The 23,446-nt window shown below is 47.3% G+C and overlaps 1 protein-coding gene across 4 annotated transcripts in view; it reads right to left on the bottom strand.

The window, feature by feature from the left end:
- Positions 1-2,454: 2,454 nt before the first annotated feature.
- Positions 2,455-23,446, bottom strand: part of LOC129706178 (uncharacterized) — a 34,674-nt gene continuing 13,682 nt past the window's right edge. Inside the window, exons 2-6 of one of the 4 annotated variants that reach the window (XR_008725017.1) lie at positions 15,967-19,551; positions 9,634-9,718; positions 8,358-8,733; positions 7,327-7,395; positions 4,360-4,428 (exon numbers count right to left, since the gene is read on the bottom strand). Coding sequence is in view for 2 of the 4 variants with exons in the window: in XM_055650223.1 (XP_055506198.1) it covers positions 3,508-3,656; positions 4,348-4,428; positions 7,327-7,395; positions 15,967-19,447 (3,780 nt within the window). In the remaining 2 variants the exon portion in view is untranslated. Of the gene's footprint in view, positions 3,657-4,347; positions 4,429-7,325; positions 7,396-8,357; positions 8,734-9,633; positions 9,719-15,966; positions 19,552-23,446 lie in introns of those variants that run through there. The other 3 variants (XM_055650223.1, XR_008725018.1, XM_055650224.1) reach the window with 3 other exon arrangements.

Below are 23,446 nucleotides of genomic sequence, written 5' to 3'. Positions count from 1 at the left end.
TTCCACTCGTGGGAGAGTCTAGGACCAGAGGACACAGCCTCAGAATTAAAGGGCGTTCTTTTAGGAAGGAGATGAGAAGGAATTTCCTTCGTTAGAGGATGGTGAGTGTGGAATTCTTTGCCATAGAAGGCTATGGGGGCCAAGTCAGCTGATATATTTCAGGCAGAGACAGATAGATTCTTGATTAGTCCAGATGTCTGGGGTTATGGGGAGAAGGCAGGAGAATGGGATTAGGAGGGAGATAGATCAGCCATGATTGAGTGGTGGAGTAGACTTGATGGGCCAAATTGACTAATTCTGCTCCTATCACTTATGGTCGATACTTCGAACCCTACTTGTTGAGGCAGATATGATAGTGGCACTTAAGAGACGTTTGAATAGGCAGATGGATCTGCAGGGAATGGAAGGATATTGATGCATAAGATTTGGTCTTGGCATCATTTGTGGGACTAACATTGTGGGCCTGTGTGTTATATTCTTCTACATTCTCATTAAGACGTGCTTTTTTCACGCTTCTATCTATTGACCAGCACAATTCCATTCCAATCTCTGCGATGGCACGGATTTGATGTACGGCGCTCTTGCCGTTACTGTGTAGCCATCCCTCCCGCACAATATCCATAACCCTTCTTCATCCTCATCTCTGGATTTCCACCCATTAGAAACACAGAAAATCAGTGCAGGAGTAGGCCATTCGGCCCTTTGAGGCAGCACCGCCATTCATCATGATCAGCCAAAATCAGTACCCCATTCCTGCTTGATTCCGTTAGGCCCGAGAGCTAAATCTAAAAGCCCCGACCCACGGTGCGAGTTCATTCCAAGAGCTCTCCCGAGTTTAAAAAAAAATCAAACTCGTGGTAAGCACGGAGAATGAACGTAGCGGGTACGTCGGAGCTCGAGGACGTCGCTTAACGCTAACGGCAGGTACTCGGGAAGACTTGCGAACGGCAGGTAAGCACGGGAAGACGTGAAGATTTTTCAACATGATGAATCCCGTTGAGAGCCCCGAGTACCGACTAGTGGCCATTACCGTAAATCTCCGAGTTCGAATCAGGGTAAACTCGGGAGATCTCTTGGAAAGAACACATACCGTGGGACAGGGCTATTACTCTCTCTTGAAAACGTCTAGTGAATTGGCCTCCACTGCCTTCTGCGGCAGAGAATTCCACAGATTCACAACTCTCTCCGAGTGAAAAAGTTTAACCCCTTATGCTTAAACTGTGATCCCTGGTTCTGGACTTCCCCCAACACGGGGAACATTTTTCCTGCATCTAGCTTGTCCAATCCCTTGAGACTTAGATATTTCTTTAAGATCCCCTCATCCATCTAAATTTCAGTGAATATAAGCCCAGTCGACCCATTCTTTCATCATATGTAGGATCCTTTAGATCCTCTCGCAGACCCTGCTCACCCCTCCTCCATTCCACCAACTATTCACTGTTGTGTTTGATAACACACTTTCCCACAGAATTGGGAACAGGGGCAAGGTCATTACCGCGTATTTGGGGAACCAAGTGTGTTTGAATCCTGTTTTCAAAGGGTTTAGAATGCAGTGCCTGCTAATTCAGATGATAACTCCGTATTTACATTTTAGCTAAGATTGTCTGGTTTAACCCTCGCACTACACTCTCCCTACCCTCTCTCACACACCATCAAACTTGATCGCCACCCCACTTTCCCGGGACCCGGCCCTTCCTGCTTTTTTCCTTCACGACTCTTTCTTCTGGTGAATCTGTGGAATTCATTGCCGCGGAAGGCTGTGGAGGTCAAGTCAATGGGTATTTTAAAGGCAGAGATAATTAGTACGGGTGTCAGGGGATATGGGGAGAAGGCAGGAGAATTGGGTTAAGAGGGAAAGATAGATCAGCCATGATTGAATGGCGGAGTAGATGATGGGCTGAACGGCCTAATTCAGCTCCTATCACTTATGAATTTTCACTAGCTGCCCCAAATGTTTCTAATCCCCTCCTACCTCTCTCATCTTTCCCATCCCCTGCACCTGTACCATGTTATTATATCATTATATCGCCCCTAATATACTAATTTCCACATGAGGGCAGTCGAGGGCCCACATTAAAATTACAGCCCATCTCTGGTCATGGCAAACCATTAATGCACAAAGTAGTGGGTCAGGCAGCATCTCTGGAAGGGACGTTTTGTTCCTTCCTCTGACTGATTGTAGTGGGGAGGGGGATATTACTGCACACTTTAAATCATAGTCATAGAGTGATACAGCGTGGAAACAGGCCCTCTGGCCCACCGAGTCACCGAGAATGGACTCGATGGGTCGAATGGCCTAATTCTGCCCCTTTGTCTTATGGTCTACGAGTCCATTCCCCAACTATCTTCAAAGTATTTCAAGACACAGCTAAGCTGGGTTTGAAAGCTTAAGGCTTTGAAATAAACACCAATGATAAGAAGGATTCCTGAAAACATTAATAAGTAGCGGAACCATGAAAAATAAGAAACACCTTTAGTATTTTTTTTCCCCCACAGTGGGAAATTAGAAGTTTGAAATAACAGGCAATATTTGTTAATAAATGGCCATTTGAACAAAGCAAATTACTACAACCCAAGTACAGGTGAATGTAAACATATTGAAAACTGGAATAATTACACAGGTTAAAAAAAAAAACTAATGTCAAAACAGTAACATTCAGAACATTTAAACTAATATACAAGCCGATTTATCAAATTAGATTATACAGTGTTCAACAACGAGAAGTAATGTAACCTCTCGTTTCTTTATTCATAATAACGGAGGCAAATATAGCTTAATACTCAAGAGAAAATGGTTTCATTTGTTTTGCTTAAACCTCAATAACCTCGGACAATTTAATTGAGGTACAAGACAAATCAAAGTGAGGTAAATTTTCTTAGCTTATGAACAACACTGGAATAATGGCAACAGTCCCAAACAGGATGTGGCCGGCAATAACATATACTCATGGTGTAAACATCATACCCTATGACTGCAATCATTGTTCATTTAGTTTAGTTTGGGGATACAGCGCGGAAACAGGCCTTTCGGCCCACCAGGTCCACACTGACCAGCGATCCCTACACATAAACACCATCCTACAGCACCAGGGACAATTTACATTTATACTAAGCCAATTAACCCATAAACCAGTACGTCTTTGGAGTGCTGGAGAAAACCGAAGATCTCGGAGAAAATCCACCCAGGTCACTGGGAGCACGAACGGACGAACTCCGTACAGACAGCACCCGTAACCCGGGTCACTGGCGCTGTGAAGCAGCAACTCTACCGCTGCGCCACCGTGTCGCCCTCATAATGGGTCAAATGGACAATAAACCTCCTCAATTCTAATATTGGAGGAGGATAGCATTAAGAACGCGGGTTCATAACTAAAGGGTAAAATAACGGTTTAACATGGCGACACGATGGCGCCTCCTATATTGAACAATCTTTCGTGAAACAAAAAACTCAATTAAAGTTAACCAGGCAGGAAGAGGAACAGAAAAAGAGACTTTGTGGTACAGTTATTACGATTTGATTCGGATTTTCTCCTTTGGTTTAAAGGGTTGTCCAGAAAGTGGCAGAAGGTTGACAAGAACCACTCGCTCCCCCGACGAAGAGAAGGTCTTATCCCGGATCAGAATACGACAATTATAATCAGGTAGAACTTTGGCATCTGTCACAGATTAAAACAATCATTAGCACTCACTAAGGCTTATTGATCAGTTGTCTTAAAAGAAAGCAGGAACGTCCCTTCAAAGTCTAATTGTGCTGGATGTCTCTCTCTCAGTCTCTCTCACTCTCCGTCTCCGTCTCTCTCTCTGTCTCTCTCTGTCTGTCTCTCCGTCTCCGTCTCTGTCTCTCAATCTCCCTCTCCCCGTCTCTCTCTCCCCGTCTCCCTCTCCCCGTCTCTCTCTCTCTCTATCCTCTATCTCTCTCCATCTCTCTCTCTCTCTCTCTGTCTCTCTCTCTCTCTCTCCTCCGTCTCTCTCTCTCTCTCTCTCTCTGCCTCTCTCTCTCTCCCTCTCCGTCTCTATTTCTCCGTCTCCCTCTCCCCGTCTCCCTCTCCCCGTCTCTCTCTCTCTCTCTCTCTCTCTCCGTCTCTCTCTCTCTCCGTCTCTCCCTCTCTCTCTCTCTCTCCGTCTCTCCCTCTCTGAAGGTCGGCACAGTCTTTGAATATCTTTCAGGTTGACGTAGATAGATAAGATAATAAGCAAGGAGGGCTGGTACTGCAGGTAGCAGAGGGGGGGGGGAGGTGGGGAACAGAATACAGAGCTAAGGCAGCAATCAACTATGACCTCATCGAGATTTCTACACCCAATACATTTGTTCGTATTGTTGCATGTAATAAATGATAAAATCCTCACCCTCAGTGTCACACTTTGTTTTCCGCTGAGAACTATGGCTGTTCGTCTGTCGCCCTTGATTCCTCCCACATTTTTTCTTTCCTGCAAGCACCAGGTTTCATAAATCAAAAAGTTCTTGGTAGGCTTCACTATTCTTTACCAACGCTAGCTATCACTACTATTTATTTGGTTTTAGTTTAGTTTTGGAGGTACAGTACGGTCTTGGTGACCTGTTTCCAAATGTTTGTGTTAGCTTAAGAATACTGTTAACAATTCCCAGCAACAGTAGCTTTTGCAGAGAGGTCATTTAGCAAACTCAAGCTGATTAAGAATTATTTAAAGTCTACAATGTCTCAGGAACGTCTTGTGGATTTGGCCAGGCTAGGTAATGAATCAAACATTGCCAGAACAATACATTTTCATGCTGTGATTCTGAAATTTTCACAAAAAAAAAGGCCAGGAAAGCTCTTTATTTAAAGTAAATACTAAAGCCCCTGTCCCACTTGGGAAACTTGAACGGAAACCTCTGGAGACTTTGCGCCCCACCCAAAGTTTCCGTGCGGTTCCCGGAGGTTTTTGTCAGTCTCCCTACCTGCTTACACTACCTGCAACCTCCGGCAACCACCTGCAACCTCCGGGAACCGCACGGAAACCTTGGTTGGGGCGCAAAGTCTCCAGAGGTTTCCGTTCAGGTTTCATAAGTGGGACAGGGGCATTAGCCTTTGTACCTTTTTTAATTTTTGCTAATAATTATGTCCTCGGACGATCTGATCTGCATTGAAATATAAAAGAATGTTTCAATGTCAATTCTTTCTCCTTATCTGTATTGTAGCATCAACAAGGATGTTTAAAACAAATGTGCTTTCTTCTCTCTGACCCTTTTATTTTATTTATATGTATTTATACCGCGACATAGGGAGCTCGCGGGTCTGGGGGGAGAGACCGCTTCCCGGAGCTCCCGCAACGCGACTTCTCCAGCCCGTGTCGCGGGGTTGGAACGACCCGGAGCGGGACCGTACATCACCTGGCGCGGCTTCATGGCCGTGGGACTCACCATCGCCCGTGGGGGTTCCAACCTTGTACTTTCAGACCGGGAGCGGGGCAGTAAATCGCCCCGCGCGGCCTAAAATGGCCGTGGGACTTATCATCACCCGCCTGGGGGCTTGGACATCGGGAGAGAAATTGAGAACAGGGGAGAGAAAAGACTTTGCCTTCCATCACAGTGGCTTCACTGTGATGGATGTTTGTGTGAATTTAATTGTGTGTATGTCTGTAGGACATTGTCTTTGTTTGTATGGCTGTGGAAACAACATTTCGTTTGAGTCTCACTGGGGCTCAAATGACAATAAATTTGTATTGTATTGTATTGTATTGTATTTATATTTATCATGGAGGGAGTACAGGAGCATAAGGCCTCAAATGCAGAACAAGGGGTCATAGTTTAAGGATAAGGGGGAAATCTTTTAGGACCGAGATGAGGAAATTCTTTTTCACACAGAGAGTGGTGAATCTCTGGAATTCTCTGCCACAGAAGGTAGTTGAGGCCAGTTCATTGGCTATATTTAAGAGGGAGTTAGATGTGGCCCTTGTGGCTAAAGGGATCAGGGGGTATGGAGAGAAGGCAGGTACAGGAAACTGAGTTGGATGATCAGCCATGATCATATTGAATGGCGGTGCAGGCTCGAAGGGCTGAATTGCCTACTCCTGCACCTATTTTGTATGTTTCTATGTTTCTAAATGCAGAAAATCCGCAGAGCGCTCCATTCCACCCCTCTCTCATCTTACATACCCCTTTTGGCCTTACAGGCGACAACTCATGGCATAAAACCATAGTGGATAAAAACAGGATGACTAATGCAGAATGGAAGGGGGCCCCGAAAGAAATTTTGTACCCACTGGTAAAATTCCTCTCAGAGGCCCCGATTATGGACACAGGCTCTTCGCCACACCGAGTCCGTGCCGATCAGCTATCAGCGCACATTAACACTATCCTACACACACTAGGGACAATTTTACATTTATCAACCTATCTATGAACCTACAAACCTGTACATCTTTGGAGTCCGGGAGGAAACTGAAGATCTTGGAGAAAACCCACACAGGTCACAGGGAGAACAAACAAACTCTGTACAGACAGCACCCGTGGTCAGGATCGAACCCGGGTCTCTGGCGCTGTGAGGCAGCAACTCTACCCGCTGCGCCACCGTATTTTATATAGTTTCATAATTCAGAGTCCGATTCTGTCTCATTATTTCAGCACCATTCAATGGTGGATAAATGGGCAACAAAAGCCGAAGAATTGCAAGATAATCAGTTTGGTGCTCATAGAGTGAGTGCTCAAGCATGACGTTTGTGGAATCAAACCCATTCACTTTAAGTGGACTTTTTCCCTAATAGAAACGGCATTAATGTTAGTGCATTGGAAGATAAATCAAATGAATTGAAGTTAAAAGCCAGAGAAACTACAGCCACCAATTGGAGAACCACTGGATTGCTTCCAATGAAATTAGGGAGGGACCTCATTGAAACTTACCAAATAGTGAAAGGCTTGGATAGATTGAATGTGGAGAGGATGTTTCCATTAGTGGGAGAATGAAGGACCAGAGGCCACAGCCTCAGAATTAAAGGACATTGCTTTAGGAAGGAGATGAGGAGGAATTTCTTCAGTCAGAGGGTGGTGAATTGGTGGAATTCATTGCCACAGAAGGCTGCGGAGGCCAAGTCAATTGATATTTTTAAGGCAGAGATTGATAGATTCTTGATTGGTACGGGTGTCAGGGGTTATGGGGAAAAGGCAGGAGAAATGGGTTGAGAGGGAAAGATAGATCAGCCACGATTGAATGGCGAAGTAGACCTGGTGGGCAAAAATGGCCCAATTCTGCTCCTATCACTTATGAAATACAATCGTAAACGCAACCTCTTTCCTTTCGTTTGGTAAACTTAATTTTCAATTTTCAAAGTTTACCATTAAGAAAAAAGTTTACAACTAAAAAGCCTCACCCTGAACACCGATCTTCCTTTTCTTCGGTGGAGTCCAGCAATGAGAACCGTCGGCTTTTCTTGTTGTTACTAAAAACAAAATTCAATGAATCGAAATCAGATTTCAAGAATATTAGTTGTTAGGTATGTGATAATTAGCATATGTAATTAGTATTTGTGATGTCTTGTGATGTCTTGTGCAAGTACGCATGTGCGGGGGAGACTCAAGGTGGTGTCCTGGACTAAAGAGGACTGTTAGATCACTCCCGTGTCCGAGCCTTGTCCAAGTCTGTTCCAAGCATCCAAATACACAACAATTAGCGACGAGGATAAAAGAACAAAGAAGATAAGAACAAGGACAGCCAAGAAAATCGAAAACAAATTAAAAATAGAGGTTGTATTTTGGGAAAAAAGTGGAACAGCACCAAGCAAACGATTTGGCGCCAAATGGTTTTGGATAAAAAAGGTTGGAATGGGTAGGCAAGACAAGCGGGGCAGTAAGGGTCACCGAGCATGGTGTCAACTTACCTGGAACGTTTTCCAGGGCTGTGCAGCCCACAGCCCAGCCCAAGCTGCAGCCACAGACGTCAGGTGAGGGCCAAGTACCGTGTAGCCCACGGACAGCCCCAGTGGCAGCCACAGATGTCGGGTGAGGGCCTAGTACCGTGTAGGCCATGGACTGGTCCAGAGAAGCCACCGACAGAAGCTGAGTCTTCAGCTCGGCCGGGAGTAGAGTCAGCCCGACCGTGTGCGGAAAAGCGGACCAGGCCCGCGAGAGAAGCCGAGAAAGCCCTGTCGCAAGGGACGGCCGAGAGCGGGGAAAGCCCGGATGTGAAAGGAAGTTCGGCCCCGAGCGAAGAGTGGGTTCGCGCAAGAGAAGCGGGACACAGCACTCAAGCACGTCAGCCCGGTCAGGAGCAGACTCAGCCGGTCGCGGGAGAAAGCGAAGATAGCCCGGTCGCGGGAGACAGCCGAAAGCGGAGAAAGCTGAGAAGCAAAGTCCCGACGCTTGGAGCAGCGGGGACCAGCAGCAGAAACTAGAAGTGACTTACCTTCAGCAGGGCGTCCAAGGAAGACAGCAGGCAAGTCGGCGGAGCAGCGGGTGTCGACTTGGCAGCGAGCCAGCGGAAGCAACAGCAACGGCTGAGCCAGCGGCAGCATCCGAGGTCCAGAGTGAGCAGGGTTTAAAAGTAACGGTGAGGCCCGGAGGGAGCCAGCAAAAGCAGCAAAAGCGGGGGTCCGGTGAGGCCATCAGCAAAGGTACCGGGAGGGGGGACAGCTCGGGAGGTCGAGGATGCACCAGAGTCCACAGGCCGACAGGCTGGAGCGGTGGAAGCCGTCACAATAAAAGCTGGACCGGTGAAATCCTTCGCAATAAAAGCCTTGCTAATGCATTCTGAAGGAATATGGTTAAAATGTTCTAGTTGCCTATTAACAGAAAATGTTGGTTAATAGTATAAATCTATTATTATAAGATTAAGTAATATATAATAATAGTGATTGTTTCTAAAGCTAATTAATACAGAACTATGTTTGCTTATCCTGGAAAAGTCAGTGTTTTGTCTGTACAGGGGATATGTGTTTTCTTATCTTGAGGTAATCAGTGTTTTGGCTGTACAGGAGCACCTGAATAGCAACAGGTAGCATGGCTATTCAATGGGTAGGAAAGTTGCCCCAGTTAGATTCTGGGTGCAATTTTGAGAACTGGACTGAAGTCTTGGAGGCTTTGTTCATTTCCAATTATATCACTGCAGAGCAGAAGAGAGCATGGTTCATATTCGGCTTAGGAAGAGAGGAGTATCACACCTTACGTACGTTACCGCGGCCAGCAAAGCCCACGGATAAAACGTACGAGGAGTGTAAGGAGGCATTAATGGCTCATTTCTCGCCAAAACCTCCAAGGGCATCCAGAGGCAAGAAGCCTAAACTAAAGAGGGCAGGGAGTCCCTCAAAGGACAAAAGTCAAGTGCAAAGGGAAAGGGACAAAGGTCAAGTGCAAAGGGACAAAGGTCAAGTGCAAAGGGACAAAGGTCAAGTGCAAAAGGGCAAAGGTCAAGTGCAAAAGGGCAAAGGTCAAGTGCAAAAGGGCAAAGGTCAAAAGGGACAATGGTCAAGTGCAAAGGGACATTGTCATCCAGAGGGCAACCCGAGCTATTCAAGCTGCATTCAGGGGTATGAAGGTACAAACAGAAGGCAGCAACGGTAATACAAGCAGCATTTAGAATGCACAGAGTATACCGCCAATACAAGGCAATGAGATTGGCAGCTATAATAGTGCAAACCCATTATAGGGCACACCTTCAAATGGAAAGTGATCGCAAAACTTACATGAAGACATGCAGCGGCGTTGTGCTGCTTCAGGCAGCCTCCCGAGGAATGCATGTTCGAAAGCAATTGCGGTGCATGCACAAATCTGCCAAGGTCATACAGATTTATTATCAGATGCATAAACAACGTCAGTATATCAAGAAACTGTATATCAAGAAACTACGCTGGTCTGCCATTGTGGTACATCAACAATACAGAGCTTGCCAGGTAAGACATGTCCAAGTGAGACAGTATAATAGTTTGAGAAAAGCAGTGGTTTGTATTCAGGCCTTATACTGCGGGGTAAAAGCCAGAGTATTGGTTGAAAAAATCAAGGCAGCATGCCGTATTAAGTAATTTCATAAGAATGTGCATTACAAGAAAGCATTTCTTGATGCAAAAGGCAGCTGTAGTCACTCTGCAAGCTTCATACCATGGTTACCGATTAAGGGTACGCAACAGAGCTGTGCGTCAAGCAGTCATTTCGATCCAGAGATGGTACAAAGCATGCAAAATAGGCCATTCCCAGTTTGTGCAATATCAGTCAATGAGGTATGCAACTATTACCATTCAGGCTGCCTACAAGAGTATGATGGTTATGCAGTGGGTTAAGCAAAAGCGAGCTACTGTAAAAGTGCAGTCAGTACTCCGTAGGAGTTGGTATCGGAAAGACTTAAGAAGCCAAATAGAGGCACAACAGAAAAGGCTGAAACGATACAAAAGGCTTAAACGATATAGGAAAGACTTCCTCAAACTGAAATATACAACAATTGTAATGCAGTCTCACTACCTTGCTTATGAAGCAAGAAAACTAAACAGAGCACAAATCAAAGCCAGTGTTGTATTGCAAAGACAATATAGATCCTACTTCTTGATGAAGAACCAGAAAGGTGACTTAAGACAAATAGATGAACAACAGAAAAGGCTTAAACGATACAAAGAAAGGTTAAATAAATGTGTGACAATGAGTAGGAAGCTGCTAATAGAAAAGTCTAAAGAAGAGAGGCTTGTCGGTCAAGACAAAAGTATGCAGGACCGATTGCGATTAAGACACTTCAGTATAGTCCAGCATGGAGCCTCCTTCACTGAGCAATGGACAAATGGTTATGCATTGCAGAATCTCATTAAACAACAAGAGCAGATAAATAAGCAGAGAATGGAAATTGAACAGCAGAGGAAGCTGCTAGAAAACGAAAACTTGCAGCCATGGGTCAGATCCCACCTACAAAGAGGAAAATAAATCAAATACATGAACCAGAAAATGACAACACATAAAGCAAGGGGTAATGTATTTGGTTTAAGTAATAATACCATTGTGCAACAGTGTATTAAATAATGATATGTAGGAAAAGAGTAGGTACCGTACAAGTGAAATTGACTTAAAAGGGGAGGAGTGCGGTATATGGTAATAGAAATGGTGTTACCTGCCTCCAAGTTAAAGGGGGAGGTATGTGATAATTAGCATATCTAATTAGTATATGTGATGTCTTGTGCAAGTACACATGTGCGGGGGAGACTCAAGGTGGCGTCCTGGAATAAAGAAGTTTGTTAGTTTCCTCCCGTGTCCGAGCCTTATTAAAGTCTGTTCCAAGCATCCAAATACACAACATTAGTATTTTTATTTTCTATGCTTAAACCTCCTATTGAAACCAGCATAGTACTTAGCTAACAAAATTAAAATGTCCCTTCCCATTCTTGCAGCCATGTGCAATATTTAATGTGTAGGAAGGAACTGCAGATGCCGGTTTAGACACAAAATGCTGGAGTAACTCGGCGGGACAGGGGGCATCTCTGGAGAGAAGGAATGGGCGACATTTCGAGTCGAGGTCCTTATTCAGACAGAGCCAGGGAGAGGGAGACACAGAGATATGGAAGGGGAAGGGGTGAAAACGAGACATCAAAGGGGACAGAGATCAAGGAAAACGTAGAATGGAACATTTAATGAGATGGCCTGCACAATCACATGAAGATTTCACGTCCCTTCATATCTCCCCAAGAGAGATATTTATTTTAACCATCTAGCGAGTGATATTCATTTACTCTGGAAGATGCTGGCTTCATGGAAGGAAGCAGAGGGTGGTGGTGGAAAGTTGTTTGTTGGACCAGAGGCCTGTGACTAGTGATGTGCCTCAGGGAGTCAATGTCAGGCCCAATGCCGTTTGGGGTTTTATATCAACGATTCGGATGAGGACGTACAAGGCAGGAGTAGTTAGTTCGCCGATGACACTAAAGTAGGTGGTGTCATGGACTGTGAGGATGGATGGTAGTGAAGAAATTACAGCAGGAGCTTGATCAGCTGGGCACGTGGGCCGAGGAATGAATAATGGAAATGAATGCAGATAAGTACAAGGCGTTCAAGAAGGAACTGCAGATGCTGGAAGATCAAAGGTACACAAAAATGCTGGAGAAACTCAGCGGATGCAGCAGCATCTATGGAGCGAAGGAAATAGGTGACGTTTCAGGCCGAAACCCTTCTTCAGACTGATGGGGGGTGGGAGAAGGAAGGAAAAAGGGAGGAGGAGGAGCCCGAAGGTGGGGGGATGGGAGGAGACAGCTCGAGGGTTAAGGAAGGGGAGGAGACAGCAAGGGCTAGCAAAATTGGGAGAAGCTCGAGGGTTAAGGAACCCTACAAGGCGCTGGTCTTTGGCAAGTCAAACCAGGGCAGGACTTTCACAATGAGTGGCAGGGCCCAGGGAGTTTTGTAGACCAGAGGAATCCAGGAGTGCAGGTACATAGTTCCTTGAAAGTGGTTTCTCAGGTATATGGGGTGGTCAAGAAGGCTTATGGTACATTGGCCTTCATCAGTCACGGTATTGAGTATAGAAGTTGGAATGCTGTGTCACGGTTGCACGATAAATTAGTGAGGCCGTATTTGGAGTATTATGCTCAGTTTTGATCACCTCGCTATAGGAAAGGTATCCATGAAGCTGGAAAGAGTGCAGAGATTTACTAGGATGGTGCGACCTTTTCATACAGAGAGCGGTGGGTATACGGAACAAGCTGTCAGAGGTGGTGGTTGAAGGTGGTACTATTTAAAAGCTATCCATGGATAGGAAACGTTTAGAGAGAAATGGGCCAAATGTGCTGTGCTGGAGTGGACAAGTTGGGCTTAAGGGCCTATTTCTGTGCTGTGCGATTCTATAACTCCATGTTAGGCCCTAAAGCCCAAGTGGTAAAACTATCTACTTAAATCACAATCCCAGGACATTCATACTGTAAGTATAGGAACAGAATTAGGCCATTCAGCCCATCAAGTCTACTTCGCCATTCAATCATGGCTGATCCAGCTTTCCCCCTCAACACCATTCTCCTGCCTTCTCCCCATAACCCCTGACACTCGTACTAATCAAGAATCTATCTATCTATCTCGCCCTTAAAAATATCCATTGACTTGGCCTCCACAGCCTTCTGTGGCAATGAATTCCACAGATTCACCACCGACTAAAGAAATTCTTCTTCATCTACTTCCTAAAGGAACAACCTATAATTGTCTGGATGAGCATCCATACAATTAGAAAGCTGATTCAGCCATCTTCCCAAAACTGGTCCGCTTCCACCTCTGATTCTCTCCTAAGCCACGTCTGCTTTGCAGCTGGATAGTCTAAAACTCTCATCTTCCCCCCTCTCCCACTCATTCCTGTTGAATGCCAGGACATTTCCCCTAGTCCGCAAAGGGGTTGTATCAAACCTACTTCTGCCATCTGCACACCCATTCCTTTTCTAGTGTCTCAGGCAATTTTCAATTGCAAATCCATCCACAGCATCCTCCCATCTCCTGCTTTCCAGCCTTGTGTTTAGTTTAAAGATACAGCGTGGAAATAGGCCCTTCGGCCCACCGTGTCCTCGCCGACCGGCGATCCCCGCACATTAACACTATCCCGACACTTACTAGGGACAATTTTTTAACATTTATACAGTGCCAGTTAACCTGCAAACCTGCACGTCTTTGGAGCTTGGGAGGAAACCGAAGATCTCAGAGAAAACCCACGCAGGTCACGGGGAGAACGTACAAACTCCGTACAGACAACACCCGTAGTCAGGATCGAACCCGGGTCTCTGGCGCTGTGAGGCAGTAACTCTACCACTGCACCACCTTGCCGCCCGTAGTTCTAAACATCAGCCGGCTACCAACACCTTCCTCCATATACCCACTCCATCAAGGGAATTTGCTATGGATTGCTAGTATATATCGGCACACTTTCCCCTTAAATAATCCATGATCTAATTTTATCTGTCCTTGTTGTACGCAAGGGAACAAAGGGCAAGGACATGGGTGGAACAGCAGCGCAGTTGGTAGAACCATTGCCCCACAGAGCCAGAGTAAAGTCCGATCAAAGGATAGTCTGAGGGTCCCTGATGAGGTAGATAGTAGCTCAGGAGGGCTTTCTAGTTGTTGTGGGCCGATTTGGTTGCCTGATAACAGAGTAATTCTCCTTTTCCCTATATGTGTTGCATGCAAGAGGCAAAGGGCAGGCACGGTGGATGGCACAGCTGGTAGAGCCACTGCCCCACATCGCCAGAGACACTGGTTCAATTCTGACCCCGTGTTTGCACTGGAGAGCTAATAAGTTAATTAGCTACTATAAATTGCCCATCGTGTCGTAACTAAGTGCCAGAGTCTGGTTGGGGGAAGATTCTGTGAATTATAAAATGGGATAAATTACCGAATAGTGAAAAGGCCCGGATAGAATGGATGTGGAGAGGATGTTCCCACTAGTGGGAGAGTCTAGGGCCAGAGGTCATAGCCTCAGAATTAAAGGATGTTTCATTTTAGGAGGGAGATGGAGGGTGGTAAGTTAGAGGGTGGTGAATCTGAGGAATTTGTTGCCACAGTGGGCTGTGGAGGCCAAGTCAATGGATACTTTTAAGATGGATGTATTGACAGATTCTTGATTAGTACGAGTGTCAGGGGTTATAGGGAGAAGGCAGGAGAATGGGGTTAGGAGGAAGAGATAGATCAGCCACGATTGAATGGCGGAGTGGTCTTGATGGGGCCGAGTGGCCTGATTCTGCTCCTATCACTTATGAAATGTAGGATTAGTGTAAATCGGTAATTGGTGGTCTGTAACGATTTGGTGGGCTGAAGGACCCGTTTCCCACATCCATTCCAAGATCCATTCACCTCCTTCCCCCTCATTCAACTGTCAGAACCGTAGCAAGAGGTCCTTGGCTGCAAGGGTTATCTAAAGACAGCGTGGAGATGAGTACACATCACCCAAGCAGCTAAATACTTAACTCTCATCCACAGTGCTGCTGGTGAAGATTTAGCCTCGGCAAGGCCAGCAGCATAATCAAGGACATCTCACGCCCCGCTCACTCCCTCTTCTCCCCTCTACCACCAGGTAAGAGATACAGAAGTGTGAAAACGCACACCTCCAGATTCGGGGACAGTTTCTTCCCAGCTGTTATCAGGCCACTGAACCATGCTATCAACAATTGGAGGGAGGACTCGAGCTCATTGGAGATCCTGTGACTATCTTTGGATTTCACTGGACTTGATCTTGCACTAAATAATATTCACGTTATTCCCTTTACCACGCATCTGTACACTGTAAATGGCTCGATTGTAATCTTGTTTTGTCATTAACGGCCTGTCCCACTTTCACGACCTAATTCACAGCCTTTTTTTTACTCGTGGACATTTTTCATCATGCTAAAAAAAACGCCCCGACCTACTTGATGCCACGAGTACCTACGACCTCGTGACAACCATGCTGTGAGTAGGAGTCGAGGGCAAACTTGGCAGAGGTCGTGAATTAGGTTGTAAACGTGGGACAGGCCCTTTACGCTGACTGGTTAGCCCGCAACAAAACCTCGGGACACGTGACAAGAAACTAAACACAAACTGGAGACCCACGGACCATCGTTAATCGGACTTTACATTCCACTAAACGTTATTCCCTTCCTGTACACTGTGGGTGGCTCGATTGAAATCATGCATTGCCTTCCCGCTGACTGGTTAGCACGCAACACAAGCTGTACACTGTAACTAGGTCCACGTGACAATAAACTAAACTAATGAAGAGGCGCCCAAACATGAATAGACTGAAAAGTTAGAAAATTACATTTAAAAAAAAGATTCTTCATCAAGGCAGCAGAGGATGTAAAGTGCATGAGGAATAGTTGGACAGACACTACACAAGACCAAGATATTTCCATACGTCTCAATAAAATGTAGCTTCAGTTGTGATTTTTGTTCCCTGTAGACGAGGGAAGAAGTCAGTAGTAGTCGGTGTAGTGGGAAAAAGTCGTACCAAGGAGTCTTCTGCAAATAAGTTAACTTGCAGACAACCAGAGACTTTAGTGCATGTTTACCACGAGAAAGACCCCAATCAACGAGTCAGATGCTCATACCCTGAAATCCCAGCTGAACCATATGTTGATGACACGGCAGTGCCTCAGTCCTATCACTGGCCTTCTCACTCAGTACATTCTGAGAAGGTGCGTTCCTTGTCACAGTCTGGGTTTTATCTTCATTCAGCCCCTTGGCCAAAGCAACGTTGCAATATTCTTTATCTGCTCCCGTTTCTGCAGCGGCTGGAGAAGCGCCTTTGCCTTGCTCCGTTGTCTGTCGTGGAAGTCCTCCCTCGGGAGCGACGATGGCGACCAACCCTCCGGAGCCCCCCGCTGCGCCGGAGCCACTTGGGCTTACGTTGCCACGCTCGCGTGGGAAGTTTCCTTCCGCCGCCCTCGCTCCAACGTCGCGGCACGTCATGCCGCTGAGCGCCGCCTCCACACCCCAAGTTTTACGCGGCGCACCTTCCCAACGGTGTTTGTGGAGAGTACCGGGAGCGGCGTGCCCCGCCATGGCTTTCCACAGGGCGTTGTCGCGAGTTGCGAGCGGCACGCCGTTCAACGTGGGCGACGTCTCCTTCTGAACCACAGCATAGTTTTGACCATTCCTCTCGCTGCCACTTTGGGCCTTGTGCCCGGCGGCTGCCAACTCAGCCTGGCTCTCAGCTTTACTGCCCTGCGACGGCTTACAGTTGCAATAAACGCCCAGCACCCCAGAGGAAACCAGCCAGGCGTTAATGCAGCAATATATTTTCTTCTGGTGTCTCCCTTTCTTCATCGCTCCGTTCCTGCTGCCAAGTCCCTGTGAGGCAGCGCTGTTCCATTCTCCCCCGCTTCTACATTCCTTTAACTCCGGAAACTTGGCACTGCTTTCAACAGACTCAATGCGGCTTGCATTCTGCATTCCCTCATTCACGCTCACTGTGGAGCGAGTGCATGGTCCAGGCGTGGCCACGTCTACAGGCAGCCTCGCCTTTGAATTTGTACTCGATATCTCAGCAAGCAGGCTCAGAATTTCAGCATGTCCCAGCACTTTTATGTCAGTAGACCGGCCACAATTAGGATCCTCAAGTCTATTCGTTTGATCTTCAGCTCGTGCAACTCCGCAACGACTCGATGCCCTCTCTTCAACTCTGGGCGTTTTGCACCCCGCACTCCCTCCTTGCAAAGTCTCATCCGTGCAAACCAACCTGTCAGCGCGTGAAGGAAGATTGGGGTTCCAGAAGTCCTGCAGAGCCTCGATGGCCACCTCGATCGAACACAGCAGCCCGTCGAGATCCTGAGTCTCCTTGTCGAGAGACAAGGCAGGATTTTGCCCGTTGACATCTAAAGGCAAAAGGCTTTCGTCCGAAACCAGTTTGGGGTTGTGTTCAGAGAGGGTGGATGGCAACACGGGATGGGAAGAATACTCTTCGTCTGCAGTTAGATCAATTGAAATGTCGGCGATGTCACTTGAATCACAAGACGATTCTCCAGCGGTCGAACTTCTCACCACTGGCTGCGTGTGTATTACTGCGGGAGATTCGGTTACCAAAGGGCATGGTCGGCTTTCCAAGTTAGTGGGAGATTTATCCATCGTTTGGCAGTGCTCCTCCATGACGACGGTGTGGCGTGGACTTGTTTTGTCAGTCAAAATGGACGCCGAAGTTAACGGTCCACTAGCAGCAGACAAACTGTTCACCTGGTCAGCAGCGAGACTGGCTGAACCCTTGGCAGGGTTAGCGGGGTCAACCCCCAGAGGAGCAGGAGAAGGCGGCTGGACAAGCTCCCACTGTCCCGTGTCATCTTCGAGCGAAAAGACTCCGGTGATGCAGATATCCTCTTTGCCTCCCACATCAGGGCGAGCCACGTTGGCAGTGTCACCTTTATCCGGGGGTTTGCCGTGCATCAACTCCGGAGAGTTCGCCCCCTCCTTGTTGGGAGGGGGAACTGCATTTTGACAGCCGTGTGCATCTTGCGACGCATCTTCCAGGGCAGGAGCCAGAAATCGTTTTGCGGGTGGACTATCAATCACCTCCAAACGTTCCCGTACATCGCAAAACGTCGGATCGCGGTGGGCACTGTCAATCGGAGACATTTCTGTACGCTCAGTTAAGTTTCTCTTTTTTCCTCTTAATTCAGAAAGTGAAGACAAATCTTTGGATGGTGACATCTCCTGGAACGGCGGCAATGAATTGGCACAACTTTGCTGCTGTCCGCCACCACCGTCCGCTGTTGATGAACCACGATTCGACATCTCCTCGCAGTGCCGCCCGACCGCGGGCCGGAGATTAGCATCCGACGCCGCTGAATATTTAGATAGTTCCGACATGGAGGCCAGCGTTTCCTTGACTATGCTGGACGTTTCGACCAGGCCTACGTTCCCATTCAATGAGCCGCCGTTGGCTTCACGAGTTGGTGTGGGGGGAGGGGGGTAAACCGTGCCGCCTCCCTGACTTTGACAATCACGGACCGCCATCACCGGGGGAATGACAAGGAGAAGACCCGCTGTGTTCTGCCTCCCCCCCTCATCCCTGGCAGGCAGCTGAGCAGACGAGGGTTGACAACTTTCACCGTTGAATCCCACAGAAGGATTTGGAACCATTTGGAGCGATTGGCTTCCATCGTCGTTGGCTGTCAGCCTGAACACAGAGTTCAACATTCTCATCAAATCTGAAGGTGTCGGCACATTCTGATCACACAAACCCCCAACCTCAACTGGAGGTACTACGCCATTCTGTTGGGTGACCAAATCCAAACCGCTTGATGAAGTGCCAAGGCTGCTGCGTCCCAGCGACCAAGGAGACAGCTGGGAGGTGGCTGGATCCTTTGAACCTGCGCCAGCGGCCAGGAGATAAATACCTGGGCCGGTGACGTTGTGTTGAGCTTTCAAACCAGAGGGCGACAGTGGAGAGGTCACAATATAATGTTCGCCCGCTGTTGCAGGCGTATAATTGAAGTGAATGTTAAGGACATTTTGTTGTCGGGGCAAATGGGGCAAAATTTGTCTGCTGTGTTGGTTTCTCCAGGCGATTGTTCTCCCAGCGGACAGCTCAGGGTCGGGGGCCATTTTATTTTCAATATTTCTTTCTGAAGTCGAGACGGCATCGCTGAACGGTCCGGCCGTTTGACCGCTTCCTGACGGGCGATGCGTCGGGGCATCTCTGACCTGCACGCTCTTCGCCTCCGTCGCTGGGAGCGCGTTGGGACCCTGCTGCAAATTCCGACAGCCCTGGGGCATGGGAGTGACTCGGGCAAGCGCCATTTTCTTCTGCCCGTTGGATCTCGGCGGCGAGAAGCCGTCGGTGATACCACGAGGTCCGTGTTGCCGAGTGCCGGAGTTGACCGCCGGTCCGGACCGCCCGGAAGTGTCGGCCCTTGCGTGGGCGCGTGCGGGAACCGAGGCGTGGCTGGCGAAAGCTGGCCGACCCCCACCGAAAACCTGGCCAGATGCAGCGCCAGAATTGATCCAAGTCGCCGTCCCCTGGTCTTGAGGGGCGTCCTCTTTTCTGAAGGCACCTTGAATTCCTCTCTCGTCGAGGTTGCGGGCAAAAGGGTTCATTTCCCCTCCCCGCCCCCAGGTCTCAAATCATTATCAGCCGATGGCTAGTTAAAGCCCTCGGCATTAAACTCGGTGAGTTGCAACGCAGCATGAACGGAGGATATCTGCAAAATAAAAGTGGGAGGGGGGGAAAGTCAGTTTAAAGCCTACGCCACACAAAACCTATTACCAACATCACATGCAAAGTGATGCATTTTGGCAACTATGCAACAAAAGGCAATATTAAATTGTACAGTTTTTTTTTTAAAAAGCACATATTTATCTGTACCAGTGACAAGTCATTGTTGTAAAAACGTATACAATGACCTAGGTTCTAGAAGCAGGAGAGAATACACAGAGAAAACAATTTAAATCACTGGTTAGGACTGGATAACAACTTGCTTTTAATTGGTATCTTAATTGTAGTTCAAGCAAAAGCAAAAGAGGGCAGCGGTGGAGTTGCTGCCTCACAGCACCAGAGTCCCGGGTTCGATCAGGATTCGTCTTGCTATCATTGCAAATTGTTCCAGTGTAGGATAGTGTTAGTGTGCGGGGATCGCTGGTCGGTACGGACTCAGGAGGGCCGAAGGGCCTGCTTCCACGCTGTATCTCTAAACTAAAACTCCGCACGGACTGCAGCTTTGGCATGTCCTGCTGCTGTGTAGTCTAATTAAAGAAAATATTAAAATGTTTCTTGAAAAAACCGAATGATTTAATCCATGCATTCCACTTGACTGGTTATTATGTAATGCATGAGAAAAAAACAGCATCTACCCTCTGTGAAAAAAGCATCTTTTACCATACCTCCTCAACAGTAAAGGCTTTTTTTGATGTATTTGAGGCTTATGCTCCCATAGTGTAGTCGGGTTGTTAGTGAGGGTGGGTGTGAATGCCTAAGATACCTGATGGGATGCCTTCAACAGCGTGGAGTATCTGTGCCATCTTAGGTTAGATTAGAGATACCGCACGGAAACAGGCCCTTCGGCTCACCGAGTCCGTGCCGACCAGCGATCCCCGCACACAAACACCACCCTACACACACTAGGGACAATTTACAATTACACCAAGCCAATTAACCTACAAACCTGTACTTCTTTGGAGCATGGGAGGAAACCAAAGATCTCGGAGAAATCCCAGGCAGGTCACGGGGAGAACAAACAAAATCAGTGCAGACAGCACCCGTCGTCAGGATCGAGCCTGGGTCTCTGGCGCCGTGAGGCAGCAACTCTACCGCTGCGCCACCGTGCCGCCCTGATCTTCTGATTGAAGATGGTGGAGCCGCAGCAATTTTTACAGAGGTGCCGGCCTGGCACCAACTCGCCCTGACTCTCCCGCAGCCCTGGGCCATCTCACACGGACACAGACACTGACACTGACACTTACCCCCATTCACACACACATTCCCACTCCCACACACTTTCACTCCATCGACCCTCGCCTCTCCGCCGGCCACCAGCGGGCCAGAGCCGTCACCTCACCAGAGTTCCCCAGGTTCAGCACCAGGCCCACCACAACCTGCACCATGCAGACAGCATGTGGTCTGTTTCTGCTGGATCCTGGTGCTCCTCCCTCCATCCTACAGGGAATGGCGTTAGCAAACATATCTAACAATATTTCCCAACATTTAATAAAAAATACTCAATATAAGCGATGAAAAAAAACGCCACATTACTCTACATGAATTAATACTTTTATCATAAAAAGTGAAATTTCAAGGTCTTGAAAACAGTTTCAAAGTCCAGCACTTTCAAGGACTTTCACTGCCCTGTTTTAAGCATCTTAAAAATTGCTGGAGCTGAACTTGTCCAGGAGCATGGAGGTTTTTCCATCATAACCCAGCCTTAAATAACGAGGTGTAGGAAGGCAGTTTACACAAAGCAGATAGATACAAAATGCTGGAGTAACTCCTAGAAAGGGATTGAGGAAAGTCATATGAAAGTCAACCAGAACACCGCAGCATCAACTTTCCCCAATAACTTACACCAAGCGTTCGTTATATGCAAGACAATGTTTGTACTCTCCTGCACAACTCGTATCTGGTCGATGGATTAAGTGATATAACAGGTAGTGTAGGAAGGAACAGCTGTTGCTGGTTTAAAACGAAGAGAAGACACAAAAAGCTGGAGTAACTCAGCGGGTCAGGCAGCATCTCTGTAGAGAAGGAATGGGTGATGTTTTGGGCCAAGCCTCTTCTTCAGACGAGTCAGGAGAAAGGGAGATTATATGGACGATAATGTAGTGATATAAAGAACAATGAATGAAAGATCTGCAAAAAAGTAACGATGATAAAGGAAACAGGCCATTGTGAAAACGAGAAGCTGGTGCAACTTGGGTGGGGGAGGGATGGAGGGAGAGGGAACGCTGGGGGTTACTGGAAGTTAGAGAAATCAATCAATGCCACTGGGCTGTGAGCTGCCCAAGTTATACACGAGATGCCGTTCCTCCAGACACAAAATGCTGGAGCAACTCAGCAGGACAGATAGCTTCCCTGGAGAAAGGGAATGGGTGACATTTCAGGTTTGGCTGAAGGATTAATGTGATGAAGGGTTTTGACTCAAAACGTCATCCATTCCATCTCTCCAGAGATGCTGCCTGTCCCGCTGAGTTACTCCAGCATACATGAGATAACGGGAGGCCCCTGTGTGGAATGTGGTTAATTAGTTTGTCTGCAGTAGTAGCATCGCCATGGCAACGGAGGCCTTAACTGAACAAAGGCATACTTCAGGCATGAGACTACCCTGACCTGTTTGTAAGCACAACATGATCACAGAGGAGTGTAATGTAGGGGAGAGGGGAGAGGGGGAGAGGGGGAGGGGGGGGAGAGGGGAGAGGGGGGGGGAGGGATTCTTCTCTATTATGAAAGATAACCAATAATAGGACCAATAATTGATTCTCCAGTTTCAAAACAATGCCCTGCTATTTTATTTAGCCAGTGTTTATTGTTGGAATAGTCAAAGGCTTGGAGAGTGGATGTGGAGCAGATGTTTTCACTAGTGGCACAGTCTAGGACCAGAGGTCATCGCCTCAGAATTAAAGGACCTTCCTTTAGGAAGGAGACGAGAAGGAATTGCTTTAGTCAGAGAGGGTGGTGAATCTGTGGAATTCTTTGCCACTGAAGGCTGTGGAGGCCAAGTCAATGGATATTTTTAAGGCAAAGATAGATAGATTATTGATTAGTACGGGTGTCAGAGGTTATGGGGAGGCAGGAGAATGGAGTTAGCAGGGAGAGATAGATCAGCCATGATTGAATGGCAGAGTAGACTTGGACTGAATGGCCTAATTCTGCTCCCGTCACTTATGACCTTGAAGTGCTGTCCCAGTTAAGCATCTAGTCAATGATGCCCAACATGTTGATGTCAGCGGATCAGCCATTTTGTCAAGGAGTGGTTTCACACAGAGAGTGTGGTGAATCTCTGGAATTCTCTGCCGCAGAAGGTAGTTGAGGCCAGTTCATTGGTTATATTTAAGAGGGAGTTAGATGTGGCCCTTGTGGCTAAAGGGATCAGGGGGTATGGAGAGAAGGCAGGAACAGGATACTGAGTTGGATGATCAGCCATGATCATATTGAATGGCGGTGCAGGCTCGAAGGGCCGAATGGCCTACTCCTGCACCTATTTTCTATGTTTGGCCTTCAACTTTGATGATCATTGTCTGGCACAGACGTTACTTGCCACTTACTCATTGCGAGGTGAATATTGTTTGTCCAATCTGTGTTGTTGTGGAGCGCCAACGGTTTGCAATGGAATTTCGTTGCACAGTATTGTGCAATGACAATAAACGTATTCTATTCTATTTCAGTACAAGGATTTGAACACCACGATCATAATCCAACATTCTGCCATGAGTAGGCCGTGGGGTAGCATATGATGAGCATTTGGGCCTGTACTCACTGGAGTTTAGAAGGTTGGGGTGACCTCATTGAAACTTAAGGGCCTGTCCCACTTGGCGAATTTTTCGGCAACTGCCGGCCTCATATTAGTGTCGCCAAAATATTTTGAACATTTCAAAATCCAGCAGCGA

Source organism: Leucoraja erinacea, chromosome 19, assembly GCF_028641065.1.
Source record: "Leucoraja erinacea ecotype New England chromosome 19, Leri_hhj_1, whole genome shotgun sequence".
NCBI classification, from domain to species: domain Eukaryota; kingdom Metazoa; phylum Chordata; class Chondrichthyes; order Rajiformes; family Rajidae; genus Leucoraja; species Leucoraja erinaceus.
Note: the sequence above shows the minus strand (reverse complement) of the source record. Positions and strands in the feature narration are given on the sequence as shown.